The sequence below is a fragment of the Barbus barbus genome (genome assembly GCF_936440315.1).
Source record: "Barbus barbus genome assembly, chromosome: 29".
Taxonomy (NCBI): domain Eukaryota; kingdom Metazoa; phylum Chordata; class Actinopteri; order Cypriniformes; family Cyprinidae; genus Barbus; species Barbus barbus.
The window spans coordinates 19,296,944-19,311,725 of NC_136757.1; the positions used below are offsets into that span (position 1 = coordinate 19,296,944).

General features: G+C 37.2%; 2 protein-coding genes across 2 annotated transcripts in view; both read right to left on the minus strand.

The window, feature by feature from the left end:
• LOC306849709 (uncharacterized protein) overlaps window positions 1-14,782 on the minus strand; it is a 919,849-nt gene that overhangs the window by 714,794 nt on the left and 190,273 nt on the right. The window lies entirely within an intron of this gene.
• Window positions 6,745-11,250, minus strand: LOC306849104 (transmembrane protein 26-like; the record flags this gene model as incomplete). The annotated part of the gene is made up of 3 exons (XM_079383953.1): window positions 6,745-7,380; window positions 9,001-9,145; window positions 11,057-11,250. 3 exons carry the CDS (start codon window positions 11,248-11,250, stop codon window positions 6,745-6,747), a joined length of 975 nt encoding a protein of 324 aa, XP_079240079.1.

A 14,782-nucleotide genomic window follows, 5' to 3' on the forward strand; every position in this document is an offset into this window, starting at 1 on the left:
CTGGTCACTGGAGTTCCTCAGGGATCGGTTCTTGGACCCCTCCTGTTCTCCACATACACTACATCGCTGGGTCCCATCATACATGCATATGGCTTCTCCTATCACTGCTACGCCGATGACACACAGCTCTATCTCTCTTTTCAACCAGATGACCCAACGGTAGCTGCACGGATCTCAGGCTGCCTGGCAGACATCTCGGCATGGATGAAAGAACATCACCTACAGCTCAACCTGGCAAAGATGGAACTTCTTGTCTTCCCTGCCACTCCGACTCTACAGCATGACTTCACGATTCAGTTAGGCTCATCAATGATCACCCCATCAACTTCGGTCAGAAATCTTGGTGTAATCTTTGATGACCAGCTGACCTTCAAAGAGCACATTGCAAAGACTGCTCGTTCCTGCAGGTTTGCACTACACAACATCAGAAAGATCAGGCCCTTTCTGACAAAGCATGCTGCACAACTTCTTGTCCAGGCCCTTGTCGTTTCTAGACTGGACTACTGCAATGCTCTTCTGGCTGGTCTGCCACCAAACATAATCAAACCTCTACAAATGATTCAGAATGCAGCGGCACGACTGATCTTCAACGAGCCCAAAAGAGCGCATGTTACACCTCTCTTCATCTCCTTGCACTGGCTACCAGTGGCAGCTCGCATCAAGTTCAAGACACTGATGCTTGCATACAGAACTACCACAGGCTCAGCACCCTCCTACTTCCACTCACTATTACTAATCTACATCCCCTCCAGAAGTCTGAGATCTGCTAGTGAGCGACGCCTTGTGGTACCATCACAGAGAGGCTCAAAATCACTCTCCAGAACATTCTCGTTCACCATTCCTGGTTGGTGAAATAATCTGCCAAATGACTCAATGTAAAAAAATTTAAATGTGATGTAGGGGCTGTTTGACAGGGTTTTTTTTTAAGGTTTTCTGACCCCGAAACTCAACCTTTCTCTACAATTCTCCAGCTTTGGTCCTTGAAGAGAAATTGGCCACTCAAACTCTCCTCCTCACCGCGCATTAGGACGATATAGACACATGTCCTCTTCCAGGCAGATTCATAACATTTTCTGTTGATTGGAAATTAATTATTGCCCTGATGGTGGAAATGGGAATTTTCACTGCTCTTGCTCTTTTCTTAAAGCCACTTCACTAATTTGTGAAGCTCAATTATCTTTTGCTGCACATCAGAAATATATTATTTGTTTTTTCTCATGGTGATGGATGATTAAGGGAATTTGGACTTTGTTTTCCCTCCTATTTATATTTCTGTGAAACAGGAAGCCATGGCTGGATAATTTCATGTTCATAATCCCCCAAAATTGTAAATATGAATGGGAATATACTTAAAACAAGAGAAAATTGGGTACCAATAATTCTGTTCAACGTGTATTTGAGAAAAACATTTATTTCATAATGTGATTTTCCCCCATTTTCAATTATTTTAGTTCCATGAAAGGTTAGATTTTTGTGATTTTTTTCAAATAAAAGATCAAAAGGATTCATAATGCAAGTTTATTTTCAGAGCCTTCTTTGATCATATTTACCAAGGGTGCCAATAATTCTGACCACGAAAATAATATAATGTAAATATATATATACCACGCACTGTCTGCTAGTGAAATTAGTTTATTTGTCAGTAAATGTTATTTTAAAATGTTCTCAAAGCACATTAGCACAAATGTATTATTTATGCACTGTTCATGGAACGTTCTTTTCTGAAACCTTTTAGCTGAATGTTTGACATTCATGTTTCAAAACATTCAAAGATCATTCAAAAGTTTGCAAAATGATAAAAAGCAATGTTCCTTTACAATTCGTATAAAAGAAAAAAATGGTTTTAAAACATTTTTGAACATTCAGAAAACATTCAAAATGAACTTTTTCATAACTTGTTGGGAACATTAGCAAAATCTAAGAACATATTTTTGTTAGCTGTGCTACTGCTTAAGGGAAATAAAAGAGCAGATCGTTCAGCTTCTAAATCCAACATAAAGTGCAGTGTGTTTCATTTCACAAAATACACATTCAGCATGCAAGTCACTGTCAACAACTCCAAACTCTCTCTGTGATGGACAAAGTGGATGAGCAATTACACAAATGAATCACAGGATATTACACTCCAGTGTGCCACTTTGGCTCAAATTAAAACCCTCTCTGCCCTCTTTCGCCTCCAGAACTGATGTAAATAAGCCAAGTATAATGGATCCAACAAGTAAATGTGTCAAACTTATTTCTAGAATCAGTATCCGGGCTCTTAATACACATACAGAGGGAAGTTGTTCACAGTAGACTACAGCAGCTACAAAATATGAGGTTTATCATTATGAACTGTGTTTTCTGTCATCTCATGACAGAATGGCATCTCATTCTTATGACTGCATGTAATGCTTGCTAAATATATTTTGTCAATTATGGTGACAAATTTCTCAGCGGGTATGTCACAAAGTCATCTCATCATTATTCTTGGATGATCTTATTGAAGCGTCATCAGGTTGATGACTTCAATAAGCTCTGTGTTTTCTGAGTAATTCATGTGAAAAGATTCAGGAAAATGCCCACCCACGAGTCTGCCCTCTGCCCGGAAATTATAGACCTTAGACACATGAGCTTGAGCCTTGAAAACGTGTGGAAAGACTGTGGGAGTTTTGGGGAAATGCTTTTTGATGAATGTGCATGTCCAGAGCAAAATTGCTTAGAGGATGTTCTTTCATATCTCAGGAGACTTAAATGACCTCTCAATTTTCATATCAATCAAAAAATAAAGGGTGTTGGGAGCGACCTCCACTGGTGCTTTTGATGAGAGTTCATATTGAAATCTCTGACTGATGATTGATTGCAAACTTTGATATCTAAAACTCTAGAGGAGACTCATGCAAAGTCACTGGGGTATTTTACTCAAGAGAAAAATCTGATAAGCAGGAGAATTAAGTTCATGCGTTTTATCTTATGGCTGTCTAAAGGAGATTGAGACATTAAAGAGATCTCCTTCATGATTTTTTTTATTATTGATGAATTCTGCATGCAACCGTTGAATGATCTTTACATTGATTGATAGCAATTTGCAGTGGCAAAACAACCAGAAACTTATTCTCAGTGAAAACAGAAATGTTAAGCACAATCTTACTTTGTGAGATGAAATGCTACAACAACCAATGGTTGTGAATAGAGCTCTCGTGATTGGCCTTATGTCAGATACTCTATTCAAATGAAGGCATCAGTAAAATTAATAGTAACTGTGAACAAGTTGTTTATATAATGTTTTCACACAAATATATATATTAATATGATGTCGGAAAAAATGTTGTCAAAAACTGAAGGCAATTGCAACTGATGCATGCATTATGCACAGTTCAAATTTTCACTTTTTCATTATATAATCAAAATTTATTTTAAAATAAAAAGCAGCAAACTATTAAAATGTTCTGATTGAGTAAGTACTGTTTACAACATTCCTTCACATAAGTGGATATTTTATGAGATTTAAGAAAATTTCAACACTGCTGAATCAGAAATAATTGTAATTTTAATGATGGAGAAACAAACGGGGGGGTCAGCTGCGACTCGGATAACCGCTGTTTGAGAGCAGCTGTGTGAATGGAAAGTCTGATGGGTCTTTTACACATTTTTAAAAGTTGAACTTCTTTTAACTTGAGCCATGCTTTTAGAACTCCATGCTGCAAGGGCAATGCGCCTGTCTAGCATGTTTAGCTACATAGAAAACAAAGAAAAAGTAGCGAAGTGGAAAAACGTGCTCAAATGAATGGCCTGTTTATAGCCTGTTAAATATGGTTGTCAATCCCACGCACAGACTGTGTGACCATAGACAGAGTCAAAGTTTTCTGTTTAATAAACTGGTATTTTTAATTAAAATATTCAAAATCTGTTAATTGTTAGCCATGGCAGTGGCAGCGGGTGAGTGCAGTGCAGTGGGTGAGCAGCAGAGTGGGTGGAAAAAGAGAGTTAATGCCGTCATATGTTGAATCATCTGATAAAAAGCCCCAGGGAAAGTGATGGACAGCTCATGATGTATGAGCCTTAAATTATGCAAAATACACGTGTGATGACTGCAGATGATTTAGATCAGCTCGAGGGGGGAAATAGGCAGAAAGTTTAATTTTATTTTATACGAGACAAATAAATGTATTTTATAAATGTAATACAAAACAGTGGCATTTACTGTCAGATTACTTATAGATTGTAATGTATAGCTGTCACATTGCACCACTTTGGTACTTTGTGCTCCCAGTCGCTAACATGCAGCTTCAGTCATTTATAAATATGCCATAAAATAGTTCAAGTTAAGTGCTATTACTCTATATCTTGGTAAAAAGGACTGACAGTAACAAGAGCTGATCAAATTTCTTTGTACAGATGGAGTTTTGAGGCAGCGAGTGCATGTTTAAGGCCTGTTTCACATTGACAGCACAATGTGAGCCTGCTGTTGCAGTTCCAAGCCGTGTTTTTCACATATGTGCTGCTTATGTATGCGTTGTGAATCAGAGGAAAAGTTAGTCATGTGATTCTTTACAAGTGTTGTTCTACAGGTATGCACCTGTTCATTTAAAGCTAGTCATTACTTGAGAATATGTGTTTTAAAGGAAAAAATATTAAGATATAAGTATTTATGTGTGGGTTTGTGTTTTCTCTATTAGTTCACTTGAAAACGAAAATACTGTCATCATTTACTCACGCTCATGTGATTCCAAACTTGTATGACTTTCTCCCACAGAACACAAAAATGATATTCTGTCCATGCAGTGGAATTTAACAGGCTTTTGAATGTTGTTTTGAACTTCATTTCATAAGGTGCACAAATGTGTTAAAACATCCATCAAAATATCTTATTTTGTGTCCTGAAAAAGAAAGTTATGAGCAAAGTTTTGAGGGTGTTTAAATTATTTATTTTACGTTTCTTAAATTTTCTATCTTGAACCTTTGCGAACCTTTCCGAACTGGAAATCCCTGCACACTTTCCTTTCTGAACCTTTCCATACCTTTTGAACAAAAAGGAACTTTCTTCCATTTTGGATCTGAACCTTTCCAAACCGTTCATAGCTGCACATTCTTTTTCTCCTCTCTTCTCTTCTGTCTATCTAGGGCAGGTCGTTGTTTAACCGTTTGATCAGCTGACTGCGTGTCTCCTCCCACGAGCTCAAATCTCATTAAAGCATGCAGTTCATCTCTCTCCTCCAACAATCTGCTCTTCACTCTTTTTTCTTTACCTTTTTCTTTCTCCTTCTCTCACTCTCTCTCGTTCTGCATCCTGGCTGTATCCAGCACATTACAGTATCCACCGAGCATGTGATTTTGGGTAGAGGACTTTGAAAATGAGAATGTGCACTCTGGGGAGCCAAGGGGTAGCAGGAAAAGATGCAGGACAGTTTCATTGTGTACGTTGTTCTCAGGGGACTTTAATTGTTTCTGATTTATTTTAATGGAGAGCCGAGTACAGAGAGAGAGAGACAGAGAGAAAGAGAGACAGACAGAGAGAGGGAGAAAAAAACACAAGAAAGAGTGATGCCCTGTTTTTGTCTGGTTCTTTTGTCACAGGCACTGTCAGCCATCACAGGAATGAAAGATTTTGTGACAGAACAGCACTAATCACAGAGCTCTCTTTGAGGTGTTTCCCTCTCTGTCTTCCTCTATTCACGTCTGTCAGGTTTCTTTCTAACTTTTAGCTTGGCCAGCTATCTAAGAGCTTGTCAAAACAAGCAATAATTATGACGATATGTGTTTTTACTCTTACTGATATCATAATTAACTGTCATTGTAATAAACCACATATGTGTCTCCTGCTTTTAATCGCATGATTGACAAGAGCTGTGTATTCCAATCTCAGATTTTTTAGCAAGCTATTTTGGTCTTCATGACAGTATTTCAATCAAACATGTCACCGTCAAAAAGATACAAGAGTTCTGAGCAAGAAGGGAGGCTTGAACTTTGAGTAATGAGACAGCCGTGGACAGATCCTTCACAAACATCAGGAAGCACTCAGGAGCTGATTTGTTACCTATTGAGCTGATGTTAGATGCTAAAATGTCACAGGTGCGGGGGTTGTGCGTCAGGGTACAGTTGAAGAGGAATCGTGCTCTCCAGAGCAATTTCCGAATTTCATCAGAGCTCTGCCCTTACATTGAGTTTGTTCACACTACCATCTGCTGGCCTCAAGTGGTACAGCAGCCGCTACCAATTGTGCTGTTCATGCTGGTTGTCAGATTTTTAAATAATACAATATAAGAATCTATAGCTTTGAGTCTAATTGATAAGAATACATTCTGAGAAAGTTTAACCTTCCAAAACGTTTAACCATACAAGGCACTTTTTTAAATTCTGTAAATTAAGACAGATTTACAGATAGACAGACAGACAGACAGACAGACAGACAGACAGAGGAAAGATAGATAGACAGACAGACAGACAGACCGATAGATAGACAGATAGACAGAGGAAAGATAGATATACGGAAAGACAGACAGATAGATACAGTAGACAGACAGACAGACAGATAGACAGATAGACAGATAGACAGATAGATAGATAGATAGATAGATAGATAGATAGATAGATAGATAGATAGACAGATAGATAGATAGACAGATAGATAGATAGATAGATAGATAGATAGATAGATAGATAGATAGATAGATAGATAGATAGATAGATAGATAGATAGATAGATAGATAGATAGATAGATAGATAGATAGATAGATAGAATTTTCAGTAAGTGCGAATCTAATCTATTCCTGACAGCTGGATTCTATAGCCTCTCCATCAGTCCATTCTGAGTGTTCATGAGAAGGATCACATGAATCAGTTCTGCTCCCTGGATTGCTCTGCTCAAAGTGGACAACACAGATCCTGTAGAACTCCAGCAAAACAATGAGGATGTTCTTGCATGTGAAGAAGATCATCAACTGGTTCAGAACATTCTCACGTATCATGAGGTACAGACGGTAAATCAGGAATGGTCCATCCTGCAGACCCACCGTTAGCAGAAGGCTCCAGACTTCACTAGAGCAACAAGAAACGGTCCAGCCAGCTCGCCCAGGCTGGGCGGTCTCTGACTGATCCTCCACCTGGACCTTGGGACGGCTGGTTTGGGTAAGAACAAGAGGAAACTGCATCAAGGCCCAGGAGAACAAACTTAGTCCAACAATGATCACGGCCTGCTTGGTCTTCACTTGTGGCTCCTTAAACGTGTCAAAGATGTCCAGAATATCAGCTCCAAGACCCACGTAAACCATGAGGAGCTGGGATAGCTGGTCACGTGACATGTCTCCCTTCGGCATCAGCCAGCGGCCCAGAACCAAAACGATCAACATGGTCTGCTCCAGAGCCTCCACCCAGTTCTCAGGATCAAGTTCTGCCAACCCCTGTCTCACACACACACAAATAGGCTAATCACCATGGTAACAGACCAGACAGTGAGAGCACACAGCGAGACTGTTATAATTTGAATGGATGAATCAAAATTGTTGTTAAATTGTTATTGTAGCACCAGATTAAAAAGGTTCAAACAGTTTCTAAGGAAAAATTATTGCTTTGACTCATTGGAGTGCCTGAACAAAAGATCCATTGGAGGATTAACTTAATGAAAGAGGACAACTGAGATGACACGGTTTCAAAAAAGCTTTTCAGTAAAGTCACTGATGAGCTTTTGCAGCATATTCTTACAAAATACTCAGCTTTACTCCCACACAAAGTCACGACAAAAAAACAATTATCACAGTCATCGATATTTAAAAATATTCTGATTATTCAGATACAAAGCTGTCAGAAGGAGAAGGTAAAGTCTAAACCTTTAAAAACTTCAGACAAGTTACAATGTGTGACCATTTTATGTAACTATATAAAATATTAAAACACTGGAGCTTGGATATAAACCTTAAAGAATAGTTCAGCCAAAAATTTTAATTTTTTCATAATTTACTCACCCTCATATCGTTCCAAATCTGTATAAGTCTCTTTCTCATGTTGAACACAAAAGAAGATATTTTGCCTAATTTGGAAGAACCAAACAGTTGTTGGTCCCCATTGACTTTCCCATAGTAGGGAAAGTAATACTATGGAAGTCAATGGGGACCATCAACTATTTGATTACCAGCATTCTTCAATGTTCAAAATGAGAAAAAGAATTTGGGTGAATTACCTCTAAATTTAAGAAGTTACTAATAATTTGTATTTTCAAATATACTTTTTTAAGAATGTTCTTAGTATTTTTCTTAGTATTGTCTAATAGAAAAACTTTAATTAATAAAAAAATGTGGGGGGGGGGAATGCCCGTTAAAATTATATTAAATTTAAACCAATTTATTGTTAAGATTTACCAGTGTATAAATATAATTTGTTGTATTAGACAACTTTTAGTTAGACAACATTAAAGCCTGTCATTTTATTCTTAAGACAAAAATTAAGATAAACTTAAGAAAATATTTGAGAACTCAATTTTTAATGAGATTTTGAATGCAATTTTTAATGCTAAGAAATGTCTTAATTTTAAAAAGATTATAATCTGGTCTAATTCTTAGAGGAAGCTATTGGGCATGTTTCCATATTTTCATAGTCAAATTCTGCAATATAGACTTCTATGCCTGAATCTACAGGCCCTGATAACTGCTGTAGACGTTGGGCAGTGTTACAGGAAAACGGCATGCTCAGATCCGTGGTGCCGGGATTATTAGTGTGTGGGTTTGTGCTTTTTGTACAAGGCCCACAGGTCAAAGATGAACCTGAGCTTTCTACCACTCCTAATCTTATGTATTGTTTTGTTTTTTCCCAGAATTGCAGACATTTTACAGAAAACAGTGCTTTCTGTGCATTCATTAATTTCCATTAATTTCAGTATTTTATGTTTATTGCTTTCCCAGAAATATGAGTACAAAACGCCCAACACAGCAAAGAGAGACAGAGATCCTGAGTGATTTTGTTCAAAGCTGAACTTCTTTTTTCTGGTCAAGTCATAGTTTTATTGTTAACGATTGTTTTCCACCCACCATTGTTAGCGGGATCTGGGAGAAGAATTGCGGGTCAGAGTTTGCGCTCGAGTTGATGGGCAGATTGGACTGTAGAAGGTTCAGTTCCAGGAACCAAACCGAGGGAATCACAGTGCTCAGATATAGAAACACCATAGGTGAGAACCTGCAGAAGAGTGGAACATCACATTAATGGATGGATAAACATGCCTAAACTTTACTTTCTACTTTGTAAAACCACTAAACTGTGTATGTGTGTCAGATTCTTCTGATTGGGTGGTAAAGCTGGATCACACCCAGAGTCCGGTGCTGCAGGCACATCAGCCCAACACAAACTGCAAATTACCCTCATTAGCTATGCAAATCCCCACTGACACAGGCAAGCCTCTCTAAAGAGCACAGAGACTTCAAAGTGTAGTGTGCAGGAGAGAGATAGTATGCATAGAAAAGTAGTACGGCAGAAAAGGAGAGATAGAAAGGTTCAGATGGAGATCATGGTAGAGCGGCGGCAAGGAGGATGTCCTCAGCAGGTCCTCCGTCCATGTCAGTGGGAGGGCAGAGTCTCATTAATGAATTTCCTAGCACAGCGATCTCAATGTACATACCATTTTTAAAGTCTGACTGAATGTGATGATGTGCTGCTCTGTGTGAATGCAAAGGTTGTTTTTTTCTGTGTCGAGAGAAGGGGTTATTATTATCACCCGTCCCTGCAAGACAGACTGAAGTGTTGAGCTTGAAGAAAAGAGTGTAATTTCCCACATTCTCGTTAGCGTTAATCATTATTATGGCACCCTGCTTCTGAGCCCTACATCTTTTTGTACCAGAACGTTTGGAGTAACTGAGTAAAGTTATTTTTAAAAGTTAAAACGGATTCTCTTTTTTCTGAGACTGTTGAGACAATTGGTAAAGCTATTTTTGCAAAACACAACACGTCCTACACAGTCAGCGAAAAGAGTCCTTATTAGTTCACCAAAAAGGAAAATTCGGTCATTGTTTACTCACCCACTTGACATTGATAGATAAACTGTTGGATAAATTATATCTTTTAATCTACAAAGCAGATATAATGTGGCTGGTCAAGTCAGAGACCTCAAACATGTGCATTGCCTTTTAATTTTCATCGTTTAACAGATAACATCGTTATCATAATCTTCAAACGTTTTGCTTGTAATTTAAAAGAAATTCATTCTTTAACTCAGCAAAGATTCAGTGAATCAGCAAAAGTGATAGTAAAGATATTTAGAATTTTACAAGAAATGTCTATTTAAAAAATCTGTTCATTTGAACTTTCCTTTCATTAAAGAATCCTGAAAAAAATGTATCATGGTTTCTCAATGGTATCTTCAAAAGTATTAAGCAGCAAAACTGTTTTCAACATTAATAATAATAATGTTTCTTTGCCATCAAATAAGCTTATTAGAATGATTTCTGAAGGATCGTATGCTGAAAATCCAGCTTTGCCATCACAGGAATAAATGTAATTTTAAAATCTATTAAAATAGAATACAGCAATTTAGCTTAATTGTAATAATTTTTGACAATATTACTGTTTTTATTTTATTTTTGATCAAATAAATGCAGGCTTGGTATGCATAAGAGACTTCTTTCAAAAACATTTTTAAAAAATCAGTTACACTTTATTTTAAAGACCAACTCTCGCTATTAACTAGTTGTTTATTAGCATGTATATTACTAGCATATTGTTATTAGTTCTTATAAAGTACATATTAATGCTTTATTCTGCATGACTGTATTTTAGATCCCTTAATCCGACTCCATACCTAAACTTAACAGCTACCTTACTAACTAATAAGCAGCAAATTAGAAGTTTATTGAGGGAAAATAATAGTTAATAGTGAATATGTGTTCCCTATTCTAAAGTGTTACCCCAAACTTTTAAACTGTAGTGTGCTATATATCTGGACTCCATGATAAAAATATTCTATATTATTATTATTTTTTATATTATTGGAGAATCAAATTTTGCAACAGATAGGATTCATTTACAGCACTACTTTTATGTAAAATTCAGTGAGTCAGGGTCATAATATTTATGTCTATGATAGCATAGCCTCACCATTTCCATTCAGCGTTGCGTGTGTATTTGATAGTGATGGCCATCTCCACTCCCAGCAGTGCCACACCCGTCAGCAGCAGCCAATAGGAGGGCTCGCCTGTCACCTCCACCACACGCCACACCGTCAGGATGCCATGCACCGCAAACAGGAAGCGACTCAGAAGAGCCAACAGGATGTTCAGAACCCGACACATTGTCCAATTAACGCAGTTCGAATCAGGCAAACAGAACTTAAGGGCAAAGAATTATTTTTATTTTTTTTTAATACAATGCATTTGTTTTTTGTATATAAATGGAGTATTTTAAATACTACACATGTATGTGCACCTAGTGTGGATTATGTATTCATTGATCAGTTAATCATCGTATATATAGTTCATAAAATAATGCAAAAATCTTATTTAATAAATCAATAAATAAAATACACATCTTATACTCTCCTATGAAAGATTAAAACTTGATAAATAAATGCTTAGTAGCCTATTATACACGTGAGACTCTACTGCTAAGACAACTTACTTAGAATTTCCTTAAATCTCAATACAACAGTATAAAATTATACCAGACTTACTTTCAGTGGGTTCAGCCAAAGGATCCAGATTCAAATACTCAAGTGACTGTTATAAAATATATTCTACTTGTTTTCATAGATTAACAAAACAAAAGCTTCTACCATATCCACAGCCCTCTGTCTACCCCTGAGTTGGAGACAGTCCTTTTTAACTGCAAACACAACTTATCCCCCCTGAGGTTTCAGGGACTGCTTCTGGATATGAATGGGTGTGTGTGTGCAGATAAAAAGCAGTCTTTTGGGAAAGAGTAGGATGGAGTGTGTGTGCCTGAAAATGTGAGTTTGTGTGCATTTGAGGTTATTGTGACTGAACATGTCACAGATAACACTTCCTGCTGTCGTATGATCATCTATTATGATGTCATCCTTAAGGGCCCAAAGAACAAAGTTATCTGCAAAGAGGAGCCAGTCTTTCAGACGGCATTTTCAGACACATACACACCCTGATTCCACCATGCCACAGTAGTACCACACAGAAACATGGACCTTGATAAGACACCACCACAGAAAAACATAGGCAATGCAACCTCTACAGCTGACATGGGATCATATGCTATTAAAAATAAGATTCAGAATCAGTCCTTTTGATTTTCGTTATAGGTTCTCGGACATGACAAGAAAAAAAATCATTAAAAAATGAATCAACACTGTCGAAATTGGCAGTCTTGTAATGTTTTGTACTGTTTAACTCACACTACGCACATTTATACTAGGTATAAAACATACTTTTTTAATGGTCGCAAAGTCAGTTTTAAAGCCAAAGCACTTAGCCTATATCATGTATACGATTTAGAACGTAGCAACAGATTTACCCATGTTTTGAATGATTCTGTTGAGTAAATGATTCAGTGAGACTAACTTGAATCAGAGTTTGTAAACGAATCGGTTTAATGAATGGTTCAAATGACTCACTCATAAAATTCACCTACTGGCAAAATGATGCGCAGAGAGATTCACAGAAAAATCCCCTCCGCTAATGCACAGACTGACTCTATATCAGTACTCTGATGAATAGACACACATGATCAAAATGTGATAAAATTACATAATTATGAAATGTTATAAACCATATAAAATCTTTTGGCAAAAGAGATAAAAATTCCTGATCTCAAATGTGAATTAATGCAAGTGTACCCAAGTGTGAATACATGCTACAACAATTCACAACCCTGATAGCACACGTACATCATGGAGACGTCTATTTGACATATTTTTTAGAGCGTCTGCTCATCTACAATACGTCTATAGGATGTCTCCTATCAGATGTCAAATGGACGTCTATTAGATGTCTTTAAGCTGTTTATGGTTTAGAATCGGTGTAAAACTGGCATCTTACAGACATCTGTCAAATGTTTGTACACAGAAGATGCTGTCCAGATCAAGTGATCTTTAACAGACATCTTACAGATGTACGTGTGCTATCTGGGAAATTATTTAGATGGTTCTTTTTAATGAATCACAAACATGCTGCACAACCACTGATCTATAATAGAGAGCATTTATATAGTTCAGTGAGCACAACCTGTAGTCCAATTCGCTAATGAATGACTCCTATGAGCCGATTCTCTTTAGTGAATTTTAGTGAATGTAGTGTAGCCCGATTCCCGATGAACTGGGACTTTCTAGTAAATCAGAGCCGTTTATGAAGTAATTTGACTCACAGTTATTACTTTTACATTATGTCCAACTCAAAATGAACCAAAAACTGTGCCGTATGTGTAGCAAGATGTGCTTGAGGCTCGTGACACAAAGCAGAATTGGCACTGGTGGAGTGAATGACCGAAATATATAACACATTTAGAATCCAAAATCAAACGTATTCAGCTGAATTAATATGAAGTAGAATAACTTACATTAACTTTCACATTATAAGTGTCAGTGACATCTATGTGTTACTGTATGTGGTGCCACCTGCAGGAATGATATGTCTATGACAGGACAGACTAACTCCACACCACACAATAAATCTAGAGCGTGGAACACTACATCAGAAGTGAACATTTGTTTAGGGAGGACAGGCTGTCAGAGGAGAATTCAGGTGAAGACAAACTGTGTTTGTGGATGGATTGAGTGGCCATTTATTTTGGTCATTAAGGAATCCATCCCTACTCTTAGCTAGGCCCATCAACCTCACCACCCACTGCTATTTATGGACCCTCTCAGAGTGCTTCTGTCATTGTCCTTCATGAAATCATCAGCATTTTCATGAGGGGAGAGGATGGGAAAATGCCTACACTTTCAGATCTCTCTCAGGGGAGCACCGGATATCTGTGAATGATAGAATAGCTTTTGATGAAATGGTCCATCAGCACTCAGTTGCCTTTATAGTCTCCTCAGCAGAGGCTATCTGTGATGTAGGATGCTGTCAGTGTCTTTATATACGCTATGCCATAAAAACATCAGACATTAGACTTTTGGATGTTCATGAATGTATGTATACACAGAACACCCAGTCAAAGAAACACAGCCAACAATGGATAACAATGACAAAAACAGATGGCGCCTTATAATATAATTTTTCCAGTGCTTAACCTACCCTGACATGACCAAAAAGTAACAGTAAAGACATTTATAATGTTGCAAAATCTTTCTATTTCAGCTAAATTTCTATTCATCAAAGAATACTGAACAAAAATATTTTAGGCATTGATAATAATAATAAGTGCATCTTAAGCTGCAATTCAGCACATTATAATTGACTTCTGAAGCATCATGTGACATTGAAGACTGGAGTAATAATGCTGAAAATTCAGCTTTGCCATCGCAGGAATAAATTGCATTTAAAATTATATTTAAATAGACAACAGTTATTTTAAAGTGTAAAAAAATTTAATTAAATAAAAATTACAGTATTACATTTGTTGATGTATTTTGAATCAAATAAACGCAGCCTTGGTGAGCAGAACAGACTTCCTACTAAGAGCCTTAAAATACATAAACTGCTCTGCAATTGGGGAAAAAATCAAACTGTAAACCATTTAGTCCCAAGATAAACTATATAGTAAAGTCGCACTATATCTGACACTATACTGGGCTTTTTGGGCCGCTGTATTTACAGTTACAGGCATCAAACTCTATAATACCAGCTAATAATGCAATACCAACATATTGCCACAGGGAAGCAGTCTCTTATCGAAGGAGACAGTTTGGGGAGC